This window comes from Erpetoichthys calabaricus, chromosome 5 (assembly GCF_900747795.2).
Source record: "Erpetoichthys calabaricus chromosome 5, fErpCal1.3, whole genome shotgun sequence".
Taxonomy (NCBI): domain Eukaryota; kingdom Metazoa; phylum Chordata; class Cladistia; order Polypteriformes; family Polypteridae; genus Erpetoichthys; species Erpetoichthys calabaricus.
This window is the reverse complement of record NC_041398.2, coordinates 177972715-178000522: the sequence shown is the minus strand read 5'-3', so window position 1 is coordinate 178000522 and position 27808 is coordinate 177972715. Positions and strand designations below refer to the sequence as shown.

General features: G+C 38.3%; 2 protein-coding genes across 4 annotated transcripts in view; one reads left to right on the top strand and one right to left on the bottom strand.

Annotated features, from left to right (window-relative positions):
- Window positions 1–27808, bottom strand: part of ppat (phosphoribosyl pyrophosphate amidotransferase) — a 67884-nt gene that overhangs the window by 15998 nt on the left and 24078 nt on the right. Inside the window, exons 1-4 of one of the 2 annotated variants that reach the window (XM_051927816.1) lie at window positions 13209–13367; window positions 8956–9022; window positions 7047–7253; window positions 3179–3291 (exon numbers count right to left, since the gene is read on the bottom strand). In XM_051927816.1, coding sequence (XP_051783776.1) covers window positions 3179–3291; window positions 7047–7250 — 317 coding nt within the window. In that variant the 5' untranslated portion in view covers window positions 7251–7253; window positions 8956–9022; window positions 13209–13367. Of the gene's footprint in view, window positions 1–3178; window positions 3292–7046; window positions 7254–8955; window positions 9023–13208; window positions 13368–27808 lie in introns of those variants that run through there. The other variant, XM_051927815.1, reaches the window with a different exon arrangement.
- paics (phosphoribosylaminoimidazole carboxylase, phosphoribosylaminoimidazole succinocarboxamide synthetase) overlaps window positions 13533–27808 on the top strand; it is a 78878-nt gene continuing 64602 nt past the window's right edge. For both annotated transcript variants that reach the window (XM_051927806.1, XM_051927805.1), the window contains exons 1-2: window positions 13533–13947; window positions 19694–19792. In XM_051927806.1, coding sequence (XP_051783766.1) covers window positions 13548–13947; window positions 19694–19792 — 499 coding nt within the window. In that variant the 5' untranslated portion in view covers window positions 13533–13547. The remainder of the gene's footprint in view (window positions 13948–19693; window positions 19793–27808) is intronic.

Genomic DNA, 27808 nt, shown 5'->3' with positions numbered 1-27808 from the left:
GTCTATGTATGTGTGTCTGTTTGTCCACTATTTGCTAGTATTAGGAAGAATAAAAATACCATCTTATGGTCTACAAATAAGAAAACTGGTCTTATCAATCTATTCTACTGTAAGCCGTTATACAATGGCAACAACAGTATGGTAGACTTTCTTAAACCCACTCAGGCCATGTGACGAGGTTAATAGCTGAAATGCTAATGACTGATAACTTTGCATGGTGGGCAACAAATAAATGAAAATAATTATACATCAACACACACATCAGGAAACCAAAGCCCCAACATGACTAGGCTTGAGTCACTACACCAGGCCAATGCGGTAGCAATCACTTGCATTTTCTCGGCAAAACACTTTAACTATAGGCTATTGTTAAGTTCAACGAGCAATGCCAAGAGGAAGTGGTGAATATGGGCGGCTCTATCCAAAGAGGAAAAGGCCACCACGAAGGAAAGGGTACAAGTGTGTATTAATATACCAGACCAAAGTGACAACCCAAATTTTAAATAAAAAAAAAAAAAAGTCTATGTTGATTACTTAGATTTCAACCCATCTAAGATGGGTAGCATAGCTAGTGTCATACAAAAGGGAATATCTTTTACTCCTGTGAATGAAAATAGTCATCACTTTCATTAATATTTATTGTGGTATGTTTTATGGCAAAGTTGGTGAAAATCACTGGCATGTTGCTGTAGTTGATACAACTTGTAATAATTACAGGATTGTGTTGGCAGCACTACTGCATCCTAAAGGGAATGAATGTGGATGTGTTCTGTTTATTTTTGGTGTATTATCTAGGTCTGACTGTTGCCTTTGGCTCATGATAAACTCTGCTATATTAAATACAGCATGGTCTGAAAACAGATGCATGAATAAATGAACAATACTGGATATCAAAAGTACAGTACACCCCCAAAATTCACAGGGGGTTATGTTCCTAGAGCACCCACAAATTGTGAAAAACCGCAAATTTTGGATGTGGTTAAAAAAAATGCCTATTTTTATAGTTTAAACCCTAAATATGCCCCCAAAACACTTACATTTAATTTCAAACTCAGCTTAATACATTACCTAATAAAAATGTAAAGGTAAACCTGTATACTGTACTGCTATGTCTCCCGCAGTGCTAGAATGTAAAATACCGATGTTACAGCTATATGTCCAGTACTGTAATTCATGCAAGCGCATTTTCATTGCCAGAAGCCTTAGAAGGTGCAGGGCATTTCACCAGCATCTTGGGGCTTTAATCCTTAAACTGCCACATACTTGGGGGTTAATGCAACCCTGGACGCCAAATACTTTTTTGCTGCACTTTAAGTAAACGTCACACTTCACAAAGAAAAAGTGAAATTTTAATAGAACACATTTTTTTTCATGCAAAGAGCATCACAATTACTGATCATTTTACACATTGCTAATAAACTGTAAAAACGATTTAAAAAACCACTGGAACAATATGTACAAGATGCAACTGACACCATGGATGAAATTCAGCAAATCACCGAGCCAACTGTGCTTGAACTGGCAGCACGCAAGCACGCAGAGGTTAACGCTGGCGCTGGCAAGCTAATGCAGCGGCTCAATTCCAGGGACAGTGAGGCTGCAGGGTGTCACGCTTGGGTCATAGAATTACACAGAAACACAGGAGATTGTAGAGACAGGAACTTTATTCAAATACTTCAAACAAACATGTCTCTTTCAGAAGTAAAACGAGCTCAGTATGCAGTTAGTTATCGATTAAAAGAATAGACAAACATCATAGGGGAGCACAACGGGAGCGGGACCCCCAACAGGAGCAGAGGATGTCTGGGGAGAGGAGAGAGAAACAAAGCAATCAGCCAAAAAGGACAGGTGCTGTTCAGGCTTTTAAGTAAGCGTAGTGTTGCACGAGAAGCATATCACACGACAGAGAAGCCGCAAGTAAGCCCAGCAAGTAAGGGAGCAATGTGAAAGTAGTCTATCAGTGTTTTTTAAGAGTGATTTTTTGAGGAGCTTCCATGTCTTCTAGGGGTGTGTTCAGTCCCCCTGCTCACAAGGGGCTGGCAGTGGTCATGAGCTGGCTGCTCAATGAATGTACGGCACTGACTGATTAGCTCCTGCGTGCTCGCAAATGGCACAGGGAAACGACTATAGCTGCTTGTGGTGGTTTAAGGGTTAAAAGGAACAAAACGGAAACACTGTCGAGAAGACGGTGATTTATTTATTTTTATGGGGGAGTTTCCAGGGACGCACCCAGCCTTGGACCGACCCGCACACACACACACACACAAACAGAGACAAAAACAAAGCAAACCGGTAATCAAACAGCAAATAAAGAATGTAATGAAAACAAATGATATAAATGAAAACGACACCATTCCTGTTCCCCTTACAGCGATTACACATTAAATACAACAAAACACACACAGTAAAACATGAAAAACATTCATGAAAAACAGCAACGGATGAAATGTAATGATGAAAATAGATAGTCCAGAGATCTGCACGTTGAATGGGAATGTAAAGAACCGCTAGTTCCTGAAATGGTGAAGATGGGTGGACGGGTTCAGGAGCGCTTCTTTCTTTGCAGAGATGGCCATAAATCCACTTACAGTCCTCATGTACATAGGCAGACGGCAGACAATCCAGACGGCAAACACGAAACGATCCAGGACAAAACAAATAAGTTCAGGTAACACAACAGAAGGCAGGCAGAGAGACAGGAACTTGAAACACAAATTACAAAAACTTTTTTTTTTTTTTTTTGCTTTTGGTCACCGGCCCCCTTTTTAAAAGCCACGCTGACATCCATTGACCCCAACAGCCCCAGCACCCTCAGCAGAAGACCAATCAGAGCCACTGCAGGGACTACTGGGAGTTGCAGTTTCAAATTCTATTGGCTACTTTCACCATTCCAAGCCGCGCTTCCTCTACAGTTGCTTCCTTTTCTCTTTACAGTACAGTATTGCCATAAAAACTGTGCAGGATATTTGCGGTTTCAATTATTAGATAGGTTCAAAGGAAAAATCCGCGAATGACTGAGGCCGCAAACTCTGAACCCTGACTTTGCGGGGGTCTACTGTAATCCTTAATTGGCTGAATATAAATAAAAATAAAGATGAAATCATTGCTTTAAAAATTTAGTATTACTAAGGAATATCACAATTCTTCACATATTAACCTAACAATTTGAATTACATACCGTGCCACCCAGTCTGGAGTACCAGCTTCTTCCAATGGAGGTGTCAATGCTAATAGCTGAGTTATGAGTTCACTGTCAGAACTTGTTGACAAACCAACTCCATGATGCATTACCTGTGCAATACATAAAAAAATACAGATTTCACATTTTGGAAAGAAAGTAATATACTTAGGAATGAGATGTGTGTTCACTTTACTGTTCTTATTGGGATCAAATCAAAAGAAAAAAAAAATGAAGATGGTGGAATAGGATGGAAGTAAAACATATCCGTTTCTTCCACTGTAGAAAGAGCAGCTGTAATCTCAACCTCATTACGTCCTCTGGCATAATCATAAAAGGAACCCCCCACTTCATTATTTGACAGTGTGATGACCAACATGGTGAAGGGACAGGCTTTAAGAAAACTGAAGAGAGATGTATGCTGCATTGGCTGTTGGCAGTGTGCCGACTTGTTTTCTTCTACTATACAGAGGAAAGGACACTTTGAACATTACTTAACCCCACCGATGAAAATACTCTTTCCTTTTTCCATTTACTTTTTTATATCCATAATCTGACAATAACCTTACAATATCCAAAATGTCTATAGATATTTCTATTTTTTAAAACAACAGTGATGGTGTAATGAAAGAGACAATACATTTTCACTAAATGTGCTTTCAACATTAAAGGAATACTCCAACCAAAAATTTCAATGTTTTTATTTGTTGCTTACCACTGGTTGTTTATAGTAATGACCAAGTTACTTTTTTTTTAATCTTAAGTTTTTATTCAGAACAGAGATGAATGTTCCTGGTACAATGATAATACTAATATGACATTTTATTTATATAGCACCTTTCCCATGCTCAAAGCGCTTCACAGAAATTCAGAATGAATAACAGGACATATACAAAGTTGAATAACAATAATATCTGCACAAAATAATAAATAAAAGATACAGGATACACAAAGCTTTGAAACAGAATAAAAGACAATAAGCCAGAATAATCGTGTACCTTTTTTGTTATTATCAGCTAGTTGTCTAGAAAATACAAACAGCAATTCACATCTGACAATAAACATTTAATATCAATAATAGTGTTTAGCAATGACTATTTGAGGTGAATCCATGCCCCTGAGGCTGAAAGGGTGCTGAAGAGGCAGATGAATAGGGTAGATGGCAAAGTCAGGCACACAGCAGGTGTCCTTTAAAATGGCTAAACCCCACAACAATGATTTGCTTTTTGCCTTTCACTTTTCCACCTATCACTGTTTTGCAACGTATGTGTAATCTCAATACTCAATAGCATTTTGGGTTGAAAAATTGATATATTTAATAAGTTTAAAGGCTTTTCTTTACAATGGGATCTCAGTACCTATAAAGCTTCATTACAAAACACATGAGCAGGCTAAATATTTATAAAATATGCTTCACTTTAGAGCACAATTTAATGAGGCAGACATATACATACCATGATTGTAAAGAAATAACTTTGACTTGAAAAATACTTATCCTTGAATTAGTGCTGGGCGGTATGACCAAAATTCTATATCACGGTATTTTTCAAGATTGTACCGGTTTCACGGTATTCGACGGTATTTTTTTCCCATGCATGAGTTAATCACATTTTCCACTGCAATTACTGCTGTAGACTGGCTAAGAATAACCTATTCCACTGTCATAAGAATTGTACATTGTACAAAAAAACATTTTAATGTGCACACAAGTATTAATACAGGTTTGCATGGCTCCATAAAGTGATCAAGGGGGGGGGGGGGGGGCACTAATGAAGAGAAGGAATCACACTGCATGACAGTTGCTGTCAAAATATAGAACCTTTCTATTGAACAAATTTTGCAAACCACTTAAACTAAAACTTTGACAACAAATTGTCAACCATCCAAAGAGGCATTTAGTTGTATTGTACTGAACATGTCTTAGAAAAGGAATAAATGGCAAATATTTTTTGTAAACCAACTACACTTTGTTAATGTTAACAGTCTCTGTCCACTGACATGTTAAAGTGACTTTTTAAACAACTTTACCATCATTAAACTGCATAATATATAAACTAATAAATAATAACAATAAAATAAATAATAGTGCAACTTCCAGTAATACTATTACATCAAAACTTCAAGCCCAGGTACATTACACAGTATTCACCAAACTAAAATAAAACAAGTGCAACTTGGACATGACATCTTTACCAACTGAACCGTCATTAAGGCAAATTGCATTAATATAGACCTTGCTTTAAGCTAAACTATATATATATTATATAATATATAATAAATAATAAAACTGCAACTTGCATTTATAATACTATTTGTTGTTTAGTGGGTCAAAAAAAAAACAAAAAAAAAAAAGGTCCATTTTTAAATCCAGTTCGCCGTGTCTGTCTTCGTGGGCGCGATTATTCGACCGCAGGGAGTTGATGAGGTGATTGGGGCGAGTCGCATCTGATCATTCTCAATTGCTTCATCGGCTTAGTGTGGCGTGTGAATAAGGCCCTGAGCCCACGGACGGAGACGTATATTTATGGGCCGGCAGGATGGGGGAAGGAAAGATAGAACACAAGGAGGTTAAAGAAGGGAAAAGGCAGTCATGGGAGATGATCCAGACACCAGGAAGGAGAAGGCAGCACGAGCTGGGGCTCCGTGAGGGAGTGCAGGCTTAGGCGATCTAGGGGCTGGTTCACCCCACTGAGTAAGCGTGTGGAGTGGGGCGAGCGAAATGTAAGACCTCCAAATGGATCTGAGGAGTGACTGAGTGACCACGAAGGAAGATGGGAGGTGTGCCGACCTCGGACAGTCTGGCTGCGCAGTGTGGCGGCAGCCAAAACAGGGGTTGGCAGAAAGCAGTTTGTGCTGTAAAGGCTCCATCAGCAACGCCAGTGAAGGGTGAGCCGTGGAGACAGAAGGTGGTGTGCTGCGATCGGGCGAGGAGAGAGACTGCATTTTAACGGATATATTTATTATGGATTTTATCCCCACATTTCACTGGCTTTATGGATTTGCTATTTATTTGGGTACTGTATTTTTCTGAACACTGTCCAATGGACACTTTTGGTTTTACTTTGACTGTTTTTAACAAAAGCACTTGAGCACTTTCCAACATCCCCTGGCTTCAATGAGATTTCTCAGCTCATCTCGGTCATAATTATCGACGGTGTTGGTTCAACAAACTCCCATGTGGGAAGAGGGAGTCTGTAGGGGACCGGCACCGTCACAGTATTACACAGTAACCAAATACATTACACAGTATTGAAAAATAAAATAAAACAAGTACAACTTGGATTGCAGTATTATCCAGTAGTATAGAAACAGTATTCATACATTTGAACATAATGCTCCACATCCGACCTTTTAAAACCAAAGCATCTACAGATAACAGACACAGCACCTTTTTTCGTCAAAAGTTCTTCTGTGTTATCATGTTCAACTTTATCGTCTGCTACAGCTTCAGTTTCAGAATGTTCCTTGTCCATTTTCACCGCTCAATACCTCCACTAAGTTAGCACTAACACATGTACAATGTTGGATGCGTATTTTGCGGTGCACCAGTGAAAAAGGTCCCCCTTAAACAGTTTCCCGCTGCGCCACGTTCCGAATGTTGTTTAGGCTATTTAAACCGGTGTTCCGGTATAAGAAAAATCCATATCATAACAAAAATAAAAAACGGTTTTTGGTATGAACCGGTATACCGCCCAGCACTACCTTGAATGCTGTATGATAATAATTATCTAGTGGTAAGTTAGCAAAATATTAAAAGACAATAACAATGCCTCATATGTAAACCATTTATTAAGTAGATAAGTTTACTGGTTAATTGCATATTTTAGATACATTAGCAGCAACCAGAGTGAATTTAAAAAAATATTACCTTTCGACGTAGGTTTTGAGAATTAACTAGTTCTCCATTGTGAGCAACTGCAATCTTTCCATGCAGAGTTTCAACTACAAATGGCTGACAGTTCTGGAGCTCAGACACTCCTGTAGTTGAATACCTTGTATGGCCAATTCCTAGGTTACCAGACCGAAGCTTTTCCAAATCCTCAGTCTGGAAAGCTGTGTTAACAAGGCCCATACCCTTTTCAAAAAGGAAAAAAAAAAGGTATTAATAGGAGGCGATGATGTGAAGTTATTTTTTCCATATAGTTTAACTCACTTGAGAATCTTTGTCTCCACCTAATCGAGTCAGAATGCCACTACAGAATGTTTAGAATTTTTTTGCTGACAGGAATGCAGTATTCTTTGTTCACAAAATGGAATAGAGGACTTTGGAAACCATCCTCTGCATAAGTGCAGTTTTAAAATTTGTCAAGAGTCCTATTGTGTAACCCTTATCTTACTCATAGGAGATTAGACCATTACCTTACTTGCCTACAGTATATACACAATAAAACTTGTGTTATTATATGAGCATTATCTGAACTTCTGTATTCGGCACCAAGGACAAAAGCCCAACATTCATTGTTTTTCTTGACTGAAGCAGCACCACAGCAGTATTATTTTTAAAACCCTTTAAGGTTAACACACAAGTGACATCTGGAGGGTTCTGAAAACAAGCATGATCATCATTCTGTGACACAGCACTTGCACGGTTTGTTTTATGTTATCATGCCATGCATTTGATTTCTAACAGCAGCTGAAGCTGTTAGAGGATGAACATTGGCTTGTGTCCCAACATACACTACCACAGAGTGCAACATCCACCAGCAAAGAGTCGGCCTTTGTTGGTGCAGGGAGGAACTTACATGAACTTAGTAATGTAGCCAATTATAAAAACATATACAGTACTTGCTTGCAGTGGAAATGCAAGCGAAATGGTCAAACTGCAAGGAGTCTCCAACAGTTAACAAAAGAAAAAATGAATCCAAGAATGAAACAGAGTTAAAGATCACTGGATTATGTGATACTACAAAAAAGTATAATTAATTGAAGTGGTTAAAGGTGAACATTTCAGCCATCATAGTGGTGTACCAGCCTAATACCTGTGGAAGGTTGAAAGCAAATAATCCACTTTTTAATTTTTTACTGCAGTATGCATTAAGATAACTTGAAGCAAAATGATCATCAGCACACATCCTCCAACTAATTTTTCTAGAGAAATCTGAGCTGCACTAGTCCTACTGGATTTCATTTAAAGGGGTGGCAAGGAATTGCAACCCTGTAACGTTTTACATAGGAAATATACAACTATAAAGAGTCAGGATTGCCAGGATGGTAGAATCTAGTCTTAATTAATTATATTATTGTCGTAATTTTAACACAGTGCTTGACTGTCTTGGTACCAACTTCTTTTTACAGAGCGCCTAGAAAGCATTCATATTGTTCAACCTTATTATTTTACTATAATAATGTTGCTGATACAGCCTCAACAGGTATAAGGCAAAATCCAACCATGGACAGAACTCCAGACTATTAGAGTACACACATTTCTATATGGCTGATTTTAAAACACCAGCATGTCTTTAAACTGTTGGTAATCCTAGAAGAAACCCAAACAAATATAATTGAACATATAAAACTCCTTACTGGAGGCACCCCAAAATAAAATTAAACAGAGATCTATGTATTTCAAGGTGGCAAAGGGTGATGTACCACTCTAATTCTAAATGTAAATCAGCTATTTACAACTGTGCTCCTATTTTACTAAACAAAAAAAAAAATACACCCACATTTTACTCATAGGAATTATTTTGGCTCTCTACCCTCAAATGAAATTATAACTCTGTTGCAGTTCCAAAAGAAAGTATTTGATAAGAATTTTGAATATAACGGCAGCCTACCTTGTGTACTGAGTAAACTGGCTTGGTAGCTCCATCACTTGTTACAATTCCAGCACTTTCTTGACCTCTGATGAAATATCAAAAAATAAAATTAAACTTAAAAACCTGCAAGTAAGTTTGACTGGGGGCTAAGTAGTTTAAGATGCCATCAATGATTAACATATATAAAATAAAGAACTGTGCAAAGCACAAAGAGAAGTAGAGCAAACAATTATTGTATATAGTCCCTTTTGGGAAAGTACACACTATGTAGAGTCTTTCGTAGAGCAAGGTTATTTTTAGTCTTCAGTTTGCATAGGGTCCTTGACAGTGAACAATAACCAAAAGCATTTTGTACAGACTGAAGAGTGAAATTATAGTCACTTTATATAGTCCATTTCACCGTAAACATTGTCACGAAATTCTGTAATTAAGATGAATACTCTTTATCAATCTCTATCAAAAAAGTCTGCAAAAAGAAGCACATTGTAAATTTTAAGATTATAGATAAATCACAAAGCACTATACATGAGTTATTTCACTATTATTGTTTTGAGCAAATTATGTTTAAATTTAAATATACTAGCATGGGGCGGCACGGTGGCGCAGTGGGTAGCTGCTGCCTCGCAGTTGGGACACCTGGGGATCTGGGTTCACTTCCCGGGTCCTCCCTGCGTGGAGTTTGCATGTTCTCCCCGTGTCTGCGTGGGTTTCCTCCGGGCGTTCCGGTTTCCTCCCACAGTCCAAAGACATGCAGGTTAGGTGGATTGGCAATTCTAAATTGGCCTTAGTGTGTGCTTGGTGTGTGGGTGTGTTTGTGTGTGTTCTGCGGTGGGTTGGCACCCTGCCCGGGATTGGTTCCTGCCTTGTGCCCTGTGTTGGCTGGGATTGGCTCCAGCAGACCCCCGTGACCCTGTGTTCGGATTCAGCGGGTTGGATAATGGATGGATGGATATACTAGCATGTAAGCACTGTACAATGAAATTCTTAGTTGCATGTCTCCTACTGACTTTAAGCAGTTTACAATACCAACAACAGACAATGTTGAGACAATGAATATAACTGAATATATTTAATACAATATCAGTTGAGATGCATAGGAAATATTCCTGCAGTTCTCAGTATAAGTGATTGTTCAGTAGCTTTATGACTGGTGGATGTAAACTGTTCATACACCTAGTGACACCAGTGCCAGTTATCCTGTATTGCTAGGCAGAATAAAAGAGTAAGAAAAGTGACTATGCATAATGGCTGAAGTCTTATATAACACAGGCTGACATAGAAAGGCAGAAAGTGTTTTTAATGTATTGGACAGGAGGCAGCTCTGCACCAGTTACATTCTAAGCTGACTTCACCATGTTATGTACTGTATTTCATAATTACAACAAATAATGATTACTAACAAAGACTATGTTTATTTAAAGAAAGAATAATCAGCAGTGACAAAGATTATGTTTACTTTTTCTAAACAAAGAACAAAAGTCATTCTTTTTAAATAAAATGTTCATGTTATCATAATTTTTAAAATAATTTCTTTATAGGTCTTAAAGCGAACATTTATTTTCAGTTTTATAAGATAGATAGATAGATAGATAGATAGATAGATAGATAGATAGATAGATAGATAGATACTTTATTAATCCCATATAAGCAGTGGTGTCATGAGACTGCTCCTTCTTCTTAGGGGTTAACCTTATAATGAATGGACCACATGCATATTTAACTTTAACAGGGAAAATGTGTGGCATTCCCTGCAAAAAATATGAATAGCCAACTGCCTACCACATGTCTCGTTAGTCATGTTACGCTCACTTATCAGAGAGAGCCGTCATGTAGTCATCTTTTTCTTAGCAGCACAGATGCATCTTCAGGTCACTAAGCGAATAAGCACATTTGATACTTTTAAAAATTATGCAAAGATGCGTCTCACTCACAATTTTTATATTATATATAGTGTCACACATGTGCGCAACAGCTGAAGGGCCTAAACAATAGTAATTCTACGCCAGACCAGGGGGCGGTGGAGTGTACTGACTCTCTCTCTCAGTCCCTTGCAGACCTTTCCTGGGAAATCCTGCCTGTTTCTGGCCCCGATGATGAGGTCACTTCCGGGCACAAGGACGCCACTCCTAGTTCCTGCACCGATGACGTCATTTCCCTTCAGGGCTGTTAAAACTGCTATCTTGCCTCAATACGGGCAGTTCTGTTTTGGACTCTGATCTAGGCACATAGTGCTACCATAAAAACAACTTTTGCAGCAGAAAAAAATAATATACGGGTGGCTGCCCCAACTCTTTATGATGTCTCTGAATCATTCTTGTGACAATAGGAATAACAATTGCAATTGAGTGCTTAACCACAGCATTACGTAGTGTTACACAGTAAATACAAGGTAATGACACCGAGTTACTCAGTAATTATACAGGTAATTACATGGTAGGTACAGCGTAATTATGGACACCTAATCTAAAGTGATACCAAAAGCAGGAATAACAAATATCGGCCAAGAAAATATAGCATTTGTGTCTTTACATTTGACACATATCAAGCTTAATTCTTACATGTCTTCCTAAAAGCATGGACAATGAGTATTTAACACGAACATAGAATGTTCACATAAGCATGCTTTAATTAGCTGGGATTTGTACAGTGTTATTTAATGGAGTGCCACACAAAAGTAGGATCTGATAGCCTATCCATTTTTCATTTTGCATCTTGCTTAGTTCAGTTCAGTGTTACATGAAGATGAAGACAAACCCTCACAAATCGGACTGCCAACACAATCACAGTTACTGCCTTCATGCCAATTTAAACTCACCAATAAAGCAAACAAGCACATCATTCAGTACCTATAGAAAGTGCTGTCTCAAGAAGTGAGTGGTGGAGGCAGGGAGTTAGCAAGGAGGTGAGGAAACAGCTGGAATGTACAGTTGTAGCAAATGCTGTCGGCACGATTAGGAATCGCACTAACATCCTTGTTATGAAGGTTATCACCAGTGTACTTTTCCTCATCACTTGTTATTACAAGAAACCTTTCAAAAAAACCCTACATTTGCATTGCCCCATTTTGCTTCCTTTTTCTTTTCTCACATCCACTTTAGTAAATTCTCCCTATCTCTGCGATTTTTCCCCAATAGCAAGCTTTGTTCAAGTTAGTTTAATTACGCTGCACTCTCCAATAACTTTTAGCATGTAACTGTTGATGTAGTTAGTATGGAACAGATGATCCTCCAGTTATGCCATCTGTTGATCCACTAATTTTACATTTCATCTTAAATAAAAATAAGAGTACTGTGTCATTTTATGAAAATATTTAAACATGTATATTTTTATATCTTTATATGTGCGGCAAGAGGAGACAGCAGATTGGGAAGTTGGGGGAGGGGAGATTTGTCCAGCACAGGACTACCCAAACTGCAGGGTCTTTGAGAGATATCCACTTCACTGCACTGCCGCCACACTAATCCTCTACTTGGAAATAACTCTACCCACAGGGTACCCATACATGACACACAAAGACACGTGGAGGCTTGCAAACTCCAAAAACAGTGACTAGACTCCTAGAGCTGTAAAGGTTACAGCAGTAACCAATGTGCTGCTCTCCTACCCATGTTATGGCCATGGTAGATATAAAAAAAAAATAAAAAAAATACAAATTTAGCAACAGATAAGGAAGTGAATCCAATAACTGACCAAAGTGAATCTACTTAATTAACCACTCAGTCTGTAGGAGATTTATCAAATCATCGATACGTTTACAATAAAGAAGGGAAAAGGAAATCATTGGCCCCTAATGATGTGCTAATAATCTCAAAGAACCCATATCATATGAAGTTGAACATTTTGTCTATGATTTATTAGTAAACTGTTCATGAAATGCAAATCAATTTTAAGTATAACTTTAATAGAACAATATTAAAACACATGCAATGAAATAATGTTAAAAATTCTTGAAGATGCAGTATTAAAAGCTGTATATTCTTTGTTCAAAATATGAAAAAAGAAATGATTATTGTTATTAAAAGTATTCTAAATGCTGAAATTACCACCTCTCCATTTCCCTGGCTTATTTACAATGGCTTGCTTTTAACAAAATATGCCAATAAGCTAACTTAAAATACCAGTATATGCTTAATATTTATAGTCAGTCTATCAGAGGAAGCAAGTAGAATCTCAGAAATTACCTGAATCAAAGAATGATTTAGGTGACTGCACCAGTAATACAGAAAAAAATGAATTTTATTATTGATATATTCAACTCTAAGAAAACATACCTTTTGAAGAATATGAAAGTAGCTCACTGCTGGTATGTTTTAAAGAAGGACAAATGAGAGCTGTGTTACCTTTCACTGTGTTATCAGATCAAATATATAGCAAGAGTGCTCTCGAAAGCATTTTTTTCAGAGTTGCCTTATTTGGATTGTTTCTGCATTGCAGCCTGCTTGGGAGGCTGCTTCTCCGGTTACATAAGCTCCCTCCCACTCATTGCAGCTTAAGCCAGTAAACAAGCTCTTTTTGTCTGCGTGGGTGTGCAGTGCCAACCAGCCATCTGGTTGCCTAGGAAACTAGATGTCACAGGGGAGGCAGTGAATTATTTCCAGGTTATTTTGAACATGGAGTGTGGAGCAGGGAAGCATTGGACTGAAGACGAGGTTAAAGCTCTTCTAAATGTCTGGTCAGAGAAAAATGTACAGAACTACCTTCTTGGTGCCACCAGAAACAAAGCAATGTTCATCTACATTTCTAACAGGCTGCAGGAGTTTGGAGTGTTTAGGGATTGGAAACAGTGCAGGGCAAAATATAAAAACCTGAAATATGAATACAGAACAGTCAAGTATGCCCGCAACTCTGGTGACTTGGGAAAAACCATGAAGTTTTTTCAAGAGCTTGATGCCATCTTAACCTCTGAAGTTGTATCACACCCTACAGAAGAGGAGAATGCTAGGTGTTCAGACTCTCTCACCAAAAACTGTGAAGAAGAAACCCAGTCCAGTACGGACATGCTCAATGCAGGTAATATAACGTAAATTGCCATTTATCATATCACACAGTTAACTCATATCATGACAAAACTTCAGTGCATAAGAAACTCATGTTACTAATATGAATACAGTACATGCAATCCTAGCAATCAGAAAATATTCCGCATTTTATTCAATTTATGTCACATCATCAGTAGACATGGAAATTGCAGTTTTGTGTAGGTTTATTTCCATGTTTTCGCTGCATTAAAATGACATTTTCATAGTTTAAACACAGACAGTCTTTAGTCAGGCAGAAGGATTACCCACCACCACCCTCCCTATAAAGAGGAAGGCTGGGGAAAGGTGGGCATGTCATCTGAAGTCAGCTCAATGTCCATCCTGTTTCACACAGGCCTGTTTTATGCAATACAAAATGAGACATACTAGTAACTGCCTTCTAACTATCCAGAATAAAATATGTTAATGAAAAGAACACATGAATCAGTCTCTTTAGCTCAATCGGTTGCTCTACATACTTCAGGCCTACCTGCAGACTGAAGCAACAGCACATCAAAAAACTAATCAGACATATGGAATGTCAGACATGAATGATTATTGTAGCATTAATTTCTTTATCATTTAGCTATTAATATTATATATAAAAGTATATGTTCAATACACACAGAACTCACTTTGCTGGCCAATGTTGAGTCACTTTGTGTCAGATGGTTGATGTTGCCTAGAGAGGCTCTGCCAACCACATACACCTCACCCCGCCATGATCACAAATAGGATAAACAGATACAGAAAACAAGTGTGTAGTATGCAGCATAAACACATGAAAATTTTCTAATTTTATCTTGTGTTATTTACTCTGCAACGAGACAAGACTTTTTGGAAGATTTTTTCAAGTCCCCCAGGATGAGTCTTTGGCCATGAGATTTTTTCAAGTAATGCCCCCCTCTCAACCATATTCAACCACGCACACGGTAATCTCGCCTCTCATTCGTGTGAGTGCTTTTGACAGACAGTTTCTGCTGTCTCAGCTCTTATAAATTTTAAAGTTTTCCTCACTTTAAGTTCCCAATTAAAGAAGATGTATTATGTCCAAATCTTATTGAAGAATTTCATCACGAAAGGTTATCAACAGAAAAAAAATTAGTACATGGGCAATCCAAGCACCGAGAAATGATGAAGTCAAACGAATCAGCGCCAAAAATGTTGATCGGTTACATGGCAAATTGGTTAAATCTATGCTGAAACAGTTGGTGGTGATCATGCGGAAGATTAAAACATCAATTTACAATATCCCGAAGAATATCTACAACCGTTAACACTGTCCAGTCTTCCACCGCACAAATTACTGTAGAATCCAAGAAAGGTAATGTAGTACATCTTCCGCAGATAACATTACAACACAAAGGAGATCTTGATATGCCATTCGTATTAAAACGTTAACAGTTTGCCGTTAGAATAGCTTTTGAAAAGACAATTAACAAATCTCAGTGCCAAACATTCGAAAAAGTCGGTTTATTTAATAGAGAGAAAGAAAGGAAATACAATCACGGCCAGTTATACGTTGCGTTGTCACGATGAAAGTCCAAACACAGAATCAAAATTAAATGTGATATTGACGAAAATGTAATTAAAAGAAATGTTTTTACTGAAGTTTTACAGTAAACGTGTAAGTTTATAAAGTATTTGTGTGTTAATTTCAAAGCCAAACAGAACAAAATCTTATTACGCAACGAATAACTAACGCAACATGAAACATAATTTACTTTCAAATTATTACGTTTTACTCTTTTTTAATATGGTTAATTACTCGCTGTAATGTAAAATAGTTCTATTATGCATATGTAACAATTCCCATGAAAATAAAAATCTGTGGGCGGCACGGTGGCGCAGTGGGTAGCGCTGCTGCCTCGCAGTTGGGAGACCTGGGGACCTGGGTTCGATTCCCGGGTCCTCCCTGCGTGGAGTTTGCATGTTCTCCCCGTGTCTGCGTGGGTTTCCTCCGGGCGCTCCGGTTTCCTCCCACAATCCAAAGACATGCAGGTTAGGTGGATTGGCGATTCTAAATTGGCCCTAGTGTGTGCTTGGTGTGTGGGTGTGTTTGTGTGTGTCCTGCGGTGGGTTGGCACCCTGCCCGGGATTAGTTCCCTGCCTTGTGCCTTGTGTTGGCTGGGATTGGCTCCAGCAGACCCCCGTGACCCTGTTTGGATTCAGCGGGTTGGAAAATGGATGGATGGATGGATGGATAAAAATCTGTTTAAATTGTACATCCGCATCCCCATACGCGGTATGTGTGGAGACAACCAGGCACTGCTCATCACTTGTCCAATACAGTCCCCACAGTGAAGCATGGCGGTGGCAGCATCATGCTGTGGGGGTGTTTTTCAGCTGCAGGGACAGGATGACTGGTTGCAATCGAGGGAAAGATGAATGCGGCCAAGTATAGGGATATCCTGGACAAAAACCTTTTCCAGAGTGCTAAGGACCTCAGACTGGGCCAAAGGTTTACCTTCCAAAGAGACAATGACCCTAAGCACACAGCTAAAATAACGAAGGAGTGGCTTCACAACAACTCTGTGACTGTTCTTGAATGGCCCAGCCACAGCCATGACTTAAACCCAATTGATCATCTCTGGAGAGACCTAAAAATGGCTGTCCACCAACGTTTACCATCCAACCTGACAGAACTGGAGAGGATCTGCAAGGAGGAATGGCAGAGGATCCCCAAATCCAGGTGTGAAAAACTTGTTGCATCTTTCCCAAGAAGACTCATGGCTGTATTAGCTTAAAAGGGTGCTTCTACTAAATACTGAGCATAGGGTCTGAATACTTAGGACCATGTGATATTTCAGTTTTTCTTTTTTAATAAATCTACAACAATTTCAAAAATTCTTTTTTTTGTCTGTCAATATGGGGTGCTGTGTGTACATTAATGAGGGAAAAAATTAATTTAAATGATTTTAGCAAATGGCTGCAATATGACAAAGAGTGAAAAATTGAAGGGGGTCTGAATACTTTCCGTACCCACTGTATATATATATATATATATATATATATATATATATATTATATATATTTATTATATACACACACACACACATATACATATACATATATAGTGAATTTCCCCTTGAGGATTAATAAAGTATCTTCTTGCAGGTTATTCATTATTTTATCAGTGTAATATTTTATACAAGTAGTTTGACTGGATGAGGGCATATATAATATATATTATATATAATATATAAAATTATATATATATATATATATATATATATATATATATATATATATATTATAGTGCATCCAGAAAGTATTCACAGCGCATCACTTTTTCCACCTTTTCTTATGTTACAGCCTTATTCCAAAATGGATTAATTTCATTTTTTCCCTCAGAATTCTGCACACAACACCCCATAATGACAATGTGGAAAAACTTTACTTGAGGTTTTTGCAAATTTATTAAAAATAAAAAAACTGAGAAATCACATGTACATAAGTATTCACAGCCTTTGCTCAATACTTTGTCGATGCACCTTTGGCAGCAATTACAGCCTCAAGTCTTGTTGAATATGATGCCACAAGCTTGGCACACCTATCCTTGGCCAGTTTCGCCCATTCCTCTTTGCTGCACCTCTCAAGCTCCATCAGGTTGGATGGGAAGCGTCGGTGCACAGCCATTTTAAGATCTCTCCAGAGATGTTCAATCAGATTCAAGTCTGGGCTCTGGCTGGGCCACTCAAGGACATTCACAGAGTTGTCCTGAAGCCACTCCTTTGATATCTTGGCTGTGTGCTTAGGGTCGTTGTCCTGCTGAAAGATGAACCGTCGCCCCAGTCTGAGGTCAAGAGCGCTCTGGAGCAGGTTTTCATCCAGGATGTCTCTGTACATTGCTGCAGTCATCTTTCCCTTTATCCTGACTAGTCTCCCAGTTCCTGCCGCTGAAAAACATCCCCATAGCATGATGCTGCCACCACCATGCTTCACTGAAGGGATGGTGCCAGGTTTCCTCCAAATGTGACGCCTGGCATTCACACCAAAGAGTTCAATCTTTGTCTCATCAGACCAGAGAATTTTCTTTCTCATGGTCTGAGTCCTTCAGGTGTCTTTTAGCAAACTCCAGGTGGGCTGCCATGTGCCTTTTACTAAGGAGTGGCTTCCGTCTGGCCACTCTACCACACAGGCCTGATTGGTGGATTGCTGCAGAGATGGTTGTCCTTCTGGAAGGTTCTCCTCTCTCCACAGAGGACCTCTGGAGCTCTGACAGAGTGACCATCGGGCTCTTGGACACCTCCCTGACTAAGGCCGTTCTCCCCCGATCGCTCAGTTTAGATGGCCGGCCAGCTCTAGGAAGAGTCCTGGTGGTTTCGAACTTCTTCCACTTACGGATGATGGAGGCCACTGTGCTCACTGGGACCTTCAAAAGCAGCAGAAATGTTTCTGTAACCTTCCCCAGATATATGCCTCGAGACAATCCTGTCTCGGAGGTCTACAGACAATTCCTTTGACTTCATGCTTGCTTTGTGCTCTGACATGAACTGTCAACTGTGGGACCTTATATAGACAGGTGTGTGCCTTTCCAAATCATGTCCAATCAACTGAATTTACCACAGGTGGACTCCAATTAAGCTGCAGAAACATCTTAAGGATGATCAGGGGAAACAGGATGAACCTGAGCTCAATTTCGAGCTTCACGGCAAAGGCTGTGAATACTTATGTACATGTGCTTTCTCAATTTTTTTTATTTTTAATAAATTTGCAAAAACCTCAAGTAAACTTTTTTCACGTTGTCATTATGGGGTGTTGTGTGTAGAATTCTGAGGAAAAAAATGAATTTAATCCATTTTGGAATAAGGCTGTAACATAACAAAATGTGGAAAAAGTGATGCGCTGTGAATACTTTCCGGATGCACTGTGTATATATGCCCTCATCCAGTCAAACTACTTGTATAAAATATTTCACTGATAAAATAATGAATAACCTGCAAGAAGAAGCACAAACAGATTCTAATACACTATATATTCCCAAAAAAAAAAATGCAGGAGAACTTTTATTCCCAATGCTCCAACTCTTCTTCAGGTACTGGTTTTTGGGTATGTATTTTATTTTCTTTGTGGTAATGTGGTGGTAACAAGGATAATGGCAGGATTAATGAAGGAAATCACATGCTTTGTTCATTTTTTTGAAGAATATTATGAATGTGAAATTTGATCCTGTGCTGGAGTTCTATATTAACAAAAGAACCACTTGTTCAATTCCCAAGCAACCCTTAAACTTAACTTGATTGTTCGCTTATGGTCTATCTGGTACATCTTAGGATGACAAATCTCATTTTAAAGAATTATTTCCATTAAAACACAATTTAGTGTTTTAAGTGTTAATGCTCAATATGTTTAAAATGTACTCACTGTATGCTGTCCCATTTAATTGGCTTGTAGCAGGTAATGGTGGTCAAGTGGCTAAATTTCCTAGTTCTATACTCAATCATCAGTGAGCAAGCCACTTAATTTTTTAGCCCTTCAAATGTAGAAATATGGAAACTTTCATAGTTTACCCTGAAAATGTCTTGGTACAAGTTTTTTTTTACACAAATGTGCTATATAAAATCAATTTTGTTGCTGTATATAACAATGCTGTTGGCAACGTAAATCTTTGCTACTCATATAAGTTGGGGTCAGAGGATTTTATACTGTTAACAATGTATTTTCTTACTGGATCAACATTTTAAAAGAGAAAATTAATTAGGAATAAATATGACTTGTTTATATGATTTACACAGGAGAGATATGTGTGGCCTTAGAGGATGATGACATGAGCACAACATCTGAAGATCCAATTACATCACCAGCAAAAACCAAAGTAAAAACTTCAGAAAAAGGTAATTGTTATATGAAAAAGTAAAATCTTTGACTAAGCACTGACTTCAACTAATTTTGTTCATCAACTCTCATGCTGTACCAGCAAGTTGCTCAATTAGGCAATATATTAAGACAACAGATGTACGTACTAGGAAAACTTTGAAATATAAATTGACATTTAAAAGCTAATTATATTTTTTATGATGAAAACCAGCAATAATTAAAATAATGAAACACTCTGGATATTGTGAACACTTTAACGGTGTGCACAGTTTGTTAGAAAAAAAAAAAAACAAACTTTCCAATCCAAGATCTTCCAAATTTCTGTTTGACTTTCCAGCATAATATTCCTGTATAATTACATATGTAGGATGACTTTAGAAGGGGAGTAGAAAACTTTGCATTTACAAACTTTTTAATGAGAAATTTTCTATACAGTATTTAATGATTCACACATGACTGCCGAGTTTTACAAATTTCTTTGATGTGTGGTCAAATGTGAAATTTGTTAATTTACATTCCTTCATTAATGATTTCTAAACTTTCTGTATTTTAATGTCTCATAAAGAAGCATATCAGATTTTCAGTTTATCATAAATGTCACAATTTCCCTAGATTTTTAAATGTTAGCAATGCTCACATGCAGACTACACTGTAATTGAATATTCCCTTCACACACAATGCCTAAAACTAAGGCGTAATGGAAAACAAAAGCGTTAAGATCAAATGTATTACAATCTTCTGTAAATGTAAAAAAAAAATAAAAATGAGAAACAAAAGTTTAGTTTAGTCCCATATGTTATATATTGACCGCTAGTTCCTCCCAGCAGCACTCACCTGCTGTTTCATGTGACAAAATATCGGGTTGTGTCTGTAGGTTGTGTCCCACAGACTTAATCAGCAGTGTTTTTTGTTGGATTACATTCAGCACGTTTAAGCAACCAAAAATGATTTTCTCCAGGTGATTTCTGTATGAAATACATTTTGGTCATATTACTTTGTGTGGAAAATCGAAGTGAACTACTGTGTATTGAAGACTGCAGTCTTCACCTGCTTATGATAAGCAATTGTGCATTTGTCATAAGCATGTAATTGGTTTGCAGATGCATCGTAAGCAAAAATGTCAAAACATTAATAACAAATATAAAAAAGGCTCTTACAGTACAGACACATATGCAACACCCAGAATATTTAGGGTGCTTTTGAATGTATTCAAATACATTCGATTATTTGTACCTGGTTTTTGGCTAATTTGACAGCTGTACTATAGATATGTTTGTTCTATTTTGAAAGTCGAAACTGAAATTGAAAATTTAAAACAAATTAGAACATTGCCTTCATGAGACCCCAAGGTGTAGTGACGCCCAGTTTGGAAACCTATGCTCAAGTGTAAGACACACTTTCTAAACATATATTTTTTTTCTTAGGCAATAGTGTACCTTGAACAATTTAAAGAGTAATCTCAGGAAAGTGTTTTCAAATGATACAGGGGTAGTAAAAGTTGTAGTAGTGTTAATAATGTCACATGAAAAACATCTTTATAAAATTGTTACTTGTAAAATTCTTATTTGCATATCTGACCATCATGCAAAACATCACCACTGAATGGCTGAATAAAAGCCATATGTAAACTATGCAGCTCAGAAGTTAAGTACTGTTGTAACCCAACAAAATTGTGAAACGATAAAAGTAATCTCAGTTGACATCCAAATGAGTAGAGCCTAAACAATCCACACAGGAGATGACAGGTAGCTCCAAGCATTGTGACCCAAAAAAACAAAAAACAAAATCTATAGCAGTTTTTATCTGTAATGATATGAGATTCTACATCGCTGTTGAAAAGATGGCTTTCCACAAATGATATAGATTTTTGAACTGTAGTATGCTACCAACAAGAAAGCAAATGAATGAAGTTATTGTACTGTACCTAGGCTTTATGAAGATCTTAAGCAAAACATCGCCACATCTCTTAGGTCAGTGGAGAGAGTAGCCCTAACTTGTGACAGATAGGAATCTGATGCCCTGGATGTTCATGTAACAATCAGATGTCACTACATTAAAAATGACAGTATTGCAGACAAGTACGCTGCATGCCGTCACAGCGAGACCAACGTCGCTGCCTATACAGTATGCAGAGCTACTCAGATGACTTGCTGTTGTTCCAAAAACCTTTATTGTATTTCCAATGAATGTTTCATTGCATGACTTCATCAAACAGAAGTTTGTGTGTTGGCAAGTCCAAAAAACTTTGCAGTGTCTTGTTGTAATTTTCAGGGCAGCCTGCAATACCAAAGTGTGCTTGTGAACAAAGCAGCTGATGTGAATATCTAAATGAGCTGCACCATACGAATCATATTAGTGGTGTTGTCAGTCACGATGGACGGTTCATTTTCTTTTATGTTCCATTTATCCAATGCCCCTGTCAACAAGCATCAGCTCTAGTCCTCATTTTAAAATGCTTCCTTTTTGTCTACGGAGGATGTATACAGACGCATTTTTTTAAATGCGACTGTTACACATGAGCAAATGTATGTGTAACTTGTACAATCACAGAAAGACAGGAGTCTTCCCACTGTAGCTTTAATTTTGACTAATTCAAGATAATTTTAAATGTCCAATAGGGGAATAAATTTAGCTGTTTAGTTGAAGGGTGTGTACATGGAGATTCATAACACAGGAATGGGTTATTGAATAACATACTTATTATTTAGGAAGAAATATTTGATTATTTTATATTAAAATTATTTGTAAGATGACATAGATATTTCATAAAGTAGATGCAACTGCCTTGTATTAAAACAAGGAACCTCCCATAATATGTGTGGACTTTGATGAGGTGATACATATGTTAGTTAAATTATGGTGAATTCTGAATGAGTGCAGTGCTGTGAATTTATTTATTTTTTTAAAAAAGAGTAATGATATTTTGTTCCACATCTTCCAAATACTGATGTTAACTGTTCATTTCTAATCAAGTATTTCTTCTTAAATGTCATTCCATGCTTATGCATATCTTATGAAATCACTATGTAGGCACTCTTCAAATAAAGCGTGTTTAAGTAATCTCTAAAAAAGCCAACACTTCAAATACATCTGCATGCTAATTCAGTCAAGATAAAATCGATATCAAATTGAATCAGGACATCAGTGCCAATACCCAGCCTTACTGATGTTATTACAATAGAGGAATGCACTAGGAAAAACCTGTTTGTTAACTTTCATAAAAGCTACCAATCCAGTGGGTCACTGAAAAGATTGATAACAACTGCATATTATATTATAAATAAATAAATAAAGAAAGAACTCTTTTTAATCAGAGTATAGCATCAAGTCAATGAAACTTCTGGAATATCGATCTGGTCAGTTAAGTAGCAGAGGGGGTTGTTAATCAGTTTCAGCTGCTTTGGTGTTAATGAAATTAACAACAGGTGCACTAGAGGGGCAACAATGAGATGACCCCCAAAACAGGAATGGTTTAACAGTTGGAGACCACTGACATTTTTCCCTCCTCCTCTTTTCTGTCTGTTTTTTTCACTACTTTTGCATTTGGCTACGGTCAGTGTCACTACTCGTAGCATGAGGCGATACCTGGACCCTACAGAGGTTGCACAGGTAGCCCAACCTCTCCAGGATGGCACATCAATATGTGCCACTGCCAGAAGGTTTGCTGTGGCTCCCAGCACAGTCTCAAGGGCATGGAGGGGATTCCAGGAGACAGCCAGTTACACTAAGGGAGCTGGACAGGGCCATAGAAGGTCCTTAACCCATCAGCAGGACCGGTATCTGCTACTTTGGGCAAGAAGGAACAGGATGAGTACTGCCAGAGCCCTACAAAATGACTTCCAGCAGGCCACCAGTGTGGCCTGAGGGCCTGACAACCTCCCCTGTGCTCACTGTCCAGCACTGTGGAGTTCGATTGGCATTTGCCATGGAATACCAGAATTGGTAGGTCCACCACTGGCGCCCTGTGCATTTCACAGATGAGACCTGGTTCACCCTGAGCACATGTGACAGACGTGAAAGGGTCTGGAGAAGCCGTGGAGAACGTTATGCTGCCTGTAACATCATTCAGCATGACCAGTTTGGTGGTGGGTCAGTGATGGTCTGGGGAGGCTTATCCATGGAGGGACACACAGACCTATACAGGCTAGACAACGGCACCTTGACTGCCATTAGGTATCGGGATGAAATCCTTGGAGCCATTGTCAGACCCTATGCTGGTGCAGTGGGTCCTGGTTTCCTCTTGGTTCACGACAATGCCCGGCCTCATGTGACGAGAGTATGTAGGCAGTTCCTGGAGGATGAAGGAATTGATACCACTGATTGGCCCCCACGCATGCCTGACCTAAATCCAATAGACCACCTCTGGGACATTATGTTTCAGTCCATCCGACATCGCCAGGTTGCACATCAGACTGTCCAGAAGCTCACTGATGCCCTGGTCCAGATCTGGGAGGAGATCCCCCAGGACACCATCCGTCGTCTCATTAGGAGCATGCCCCGACATTGTCAGGCATGCATACAAGCACGTGGGGGCCATACAAACTACCGAGTATGATTTTGAGATGATACAATGAAATTTCGGCAAAATGGGCTAGCCCACCATATCACTTTTTCATTTTGATTTTCGAAGTGTCTTTGTATTCAGCCCTCTGTAGGTTGATAATTTTCATTTTCATCAAATGATGTGTTATCCTTTCATTCCTAACACATTACCCAGTCCACCTCAGTATAGATTTCAGATCTCAATGGGAAAAAAAATCATGCTGGATATGTTTTCAAAGTTTTCCTTTGAATTTTTTTCTTAGCATGTATGCATTATAAATTTATTCTGACATTTTCTTTTAAAATTAAGAGTACTGTTTAAAATCCATACTAAATAAAAAAAATGTATTGTTGAATTACTGAACTCCAAAATAATATACCTACATTTAAACTAACTCTTTAAAGCTGTGTTTGAAACAACATGTTTTTAAAGTTTGATTTATCATTGAACAAAACGGTTAGGTTTGCACTATTTGCTAATGTGGGATTTATTTGCATCATTAGCTTGTTAAAAATATTAAAGAGTAATATTTAACAGATTAGTCAAATTAATTCAAATCTCAAATGTCAGAAATTCATGGTGATTTAAATTTCCCTCCTTTTTTTATTTTACATTTGTCCCATCTTTAATGCTTCCTATGTGAAATCAAACCTACCAGTTTTACATTAATCCTTTATTTCATAACTCCCATCAAACAATCTTTGTTTTGCAATTTTGAAGGTTGTTTACATGAATGATTAGACTTTGCTATTTCTTATGCTGGTTTACAAATCAAGAATTAGAAAATTAGTTGGACTGTAATTACCTGTAGTTTGTAAAATTTATAACTGTGAGACTTACTTGTAGGTTATACTAAAGAACATTAGTTTGCCTTCAAAAGACAAGATTCAATGTTTGCAGATTTATTATTTGGCAATGAAGTATGCTGGTTTTATTGTACTACTAACTACGTATGGGAAAACTGTCGGGATCATAAAAATACTTTGTTGTAATACTCTCTCACCTCGGTCTTTCTCCTCTCTCTGCGCCACTGCAAAGCCCCGCCCGCCAAGCGTTCTGAAAAGTCTGAATGAGTCTCCGTTGCCGGCAGTCCTCTCGCGGACCGGGGGTTGGGGACCCCTGCTTTATACAATTGAAGCATGCAGCAGAAGTGATTGACGGGCCACACGACTAGCACATCTAGCCAACAGGGTGGACAGATGACTGAAGAAGGGGAGGTGTGCTTGACAGGAAAAAAGATACATGATCACATTGTAAAAAGGACAGAAAAAGCTTGGTGAAGCCCAAGGAAGATGCATATGGAGAAACATTGGTCTTAGACAGTATACAGTAGCACTTGAATTTCTAATTGAGAAATGCTCTGTGCTCCTCATTCCTTACATTACTACATCAGTGTAACACACAAAGTACCTGCGCTTATTTATATCCTCTTCAAGCAGTACTCTGCATATACTGCACAGTCACATCTGTGAACTTTAACAGGGGACTACACACAACTGACGAAAAACAAGAAATGGTGTACTTGAGTAAGAGACATAAACAAATGAAAGTTGTAAACATCTAACAGTGATAACAGGTAAACCTGCACTGCTGCATTATAAGATGCTATTATAAGGTGCTGGCCAGCAGAGTGGTGCTGGAGATGGTGTTGTGGAGGATGGATAGTGAGCATGACATATGCAAATGTTGGCATCCAGAAACTTTGATGGGTGGAAACCTCCAGAGATGAAAGCACTAACAGGCAAGTACCAGACTCCAAAAAGGGGTAAGCAGCATGGAGCGAGCTATAGCAGGAATGAAAGAAGCTGTGGTGAATGGACTGTAAGAGGAAGATGGTTGTTCAGCGGGATTCCGGGATGGAACTTTCTCTGGGAAGCAGACATGTTCCATGGCCGGAACTGCAGAATGGATTTCAGGGAATAATGTTATTGTGCTCCAAGGCTAGAACCACGGAATGGGGTGCAGAGGCATTTGTTACATGCTCTGGGGCCAGGACACCTGAGCAGGTTGTGAAGAAGCCTGTGGCATGCTGCAGAAATGGAACAGCAGAGCAGGGTGCAGAGGCATTTCTGGCATGCTTTGAGCCTGGAACACCAGAGTAGGTTACAGAGATTTTTGTGGTGTATTCCATGGCTGAAACATTGAAGTTTCTAAGTGGTAACCTTCCTCAGCCTAATGGATGGTAACAACTTGATATAAATAGTTTTCAGCCCATTTGAGTTTTTACAGTGTTTTGATTTATAATACACAGACCACTCATCACAACTTCATCTGAATGTAATTAGCAGAATGTAAAAACAGGTAATCAGATGAGGCATTTATTTTATACCAATTCATTTAATTTGTGGTCAATATCGTATAGTACAGCCCTAATATTCCTTAGTTCATTAGCCACATCTCTTACAGCATCCACTATTACATTTTGTGACTCCAGAACAGCGTCTGTCAGCACAAGCCAGATGGTCACCCAGCAGTTTCTGAGACAGAGGTGTGTGCTCAAGCCAGCACCTGAAGATGTGCTGGGCACAGCAGCAGCATCACCACTTGGAGTCGTGTCCTTGGCATGGGGGTCAGTTTTTGTAATATTGTCTGAACCAGAATAAACAGATGGTGGGCTGTGACTAACCTTTTCATGTCGCCTTTCATATCTGACCACTTCTTTTTTTATTTCGGGCACTGTGCTGCTTTCTGAACTTGAACTTTCGAGTGTCTCCACCACTCTGTATTACTCCCATCAGTTTCCTTTTGTTGCTTAAAACATTGGTTAAGCCAACAAAGAGTACATTTTTCCTTCCCTCCATTTTACATTCACTGAAATTTTTCTTTTTTCCACGTGCTTTGTCTTTTAAGAAAACACTGAACAGAAGGTGCTATTTATATTGATTTGCATATTCAAATATGCGATATTCTGGGAGGAAAAGGGGTGGGGGTGTAGGCACGTGCACATGTGTTGAATTTCACATTCAATTGGAATTATATAGGGGATGTGCGTGGAAACTGGTGAATGCACAATTTTATGCAACTGGATTTATTTGTGTGTATTCCCATTTCTGTTTCTGTTCATATGCCATGTTTTAGTATGAATTCTACACAAGGCGTTATACAATATGCCCCTGATCTTGAATAATAAAAAAAAAAAAAAAAAAGACAAAATGTAACTTTAATACCTGTAACACTGCTTCTTTAAGAGTGCATAGCAGCCCACTGCGGTAAAACTGTACATGCAGAAATACATTTATACCTGATTGTATGCACCAATTACAGAAAAGAACACCATTATACACACATTTCTATTTCTGTTCTACAAAGTCTAGCAGTGACCCTATCACCACATTAAGCGGTAAAGGTGGCAAGGTCAACAACTTTGAAAAGCAAAATGTGATCAACAGTTACATTTTAACTAATTTTATAATAATTAAATTACTGCATCTTTATGACAATTAAAAACATTATACTACAGAGCTGTACTTTTACAAAAATACTTCCTACT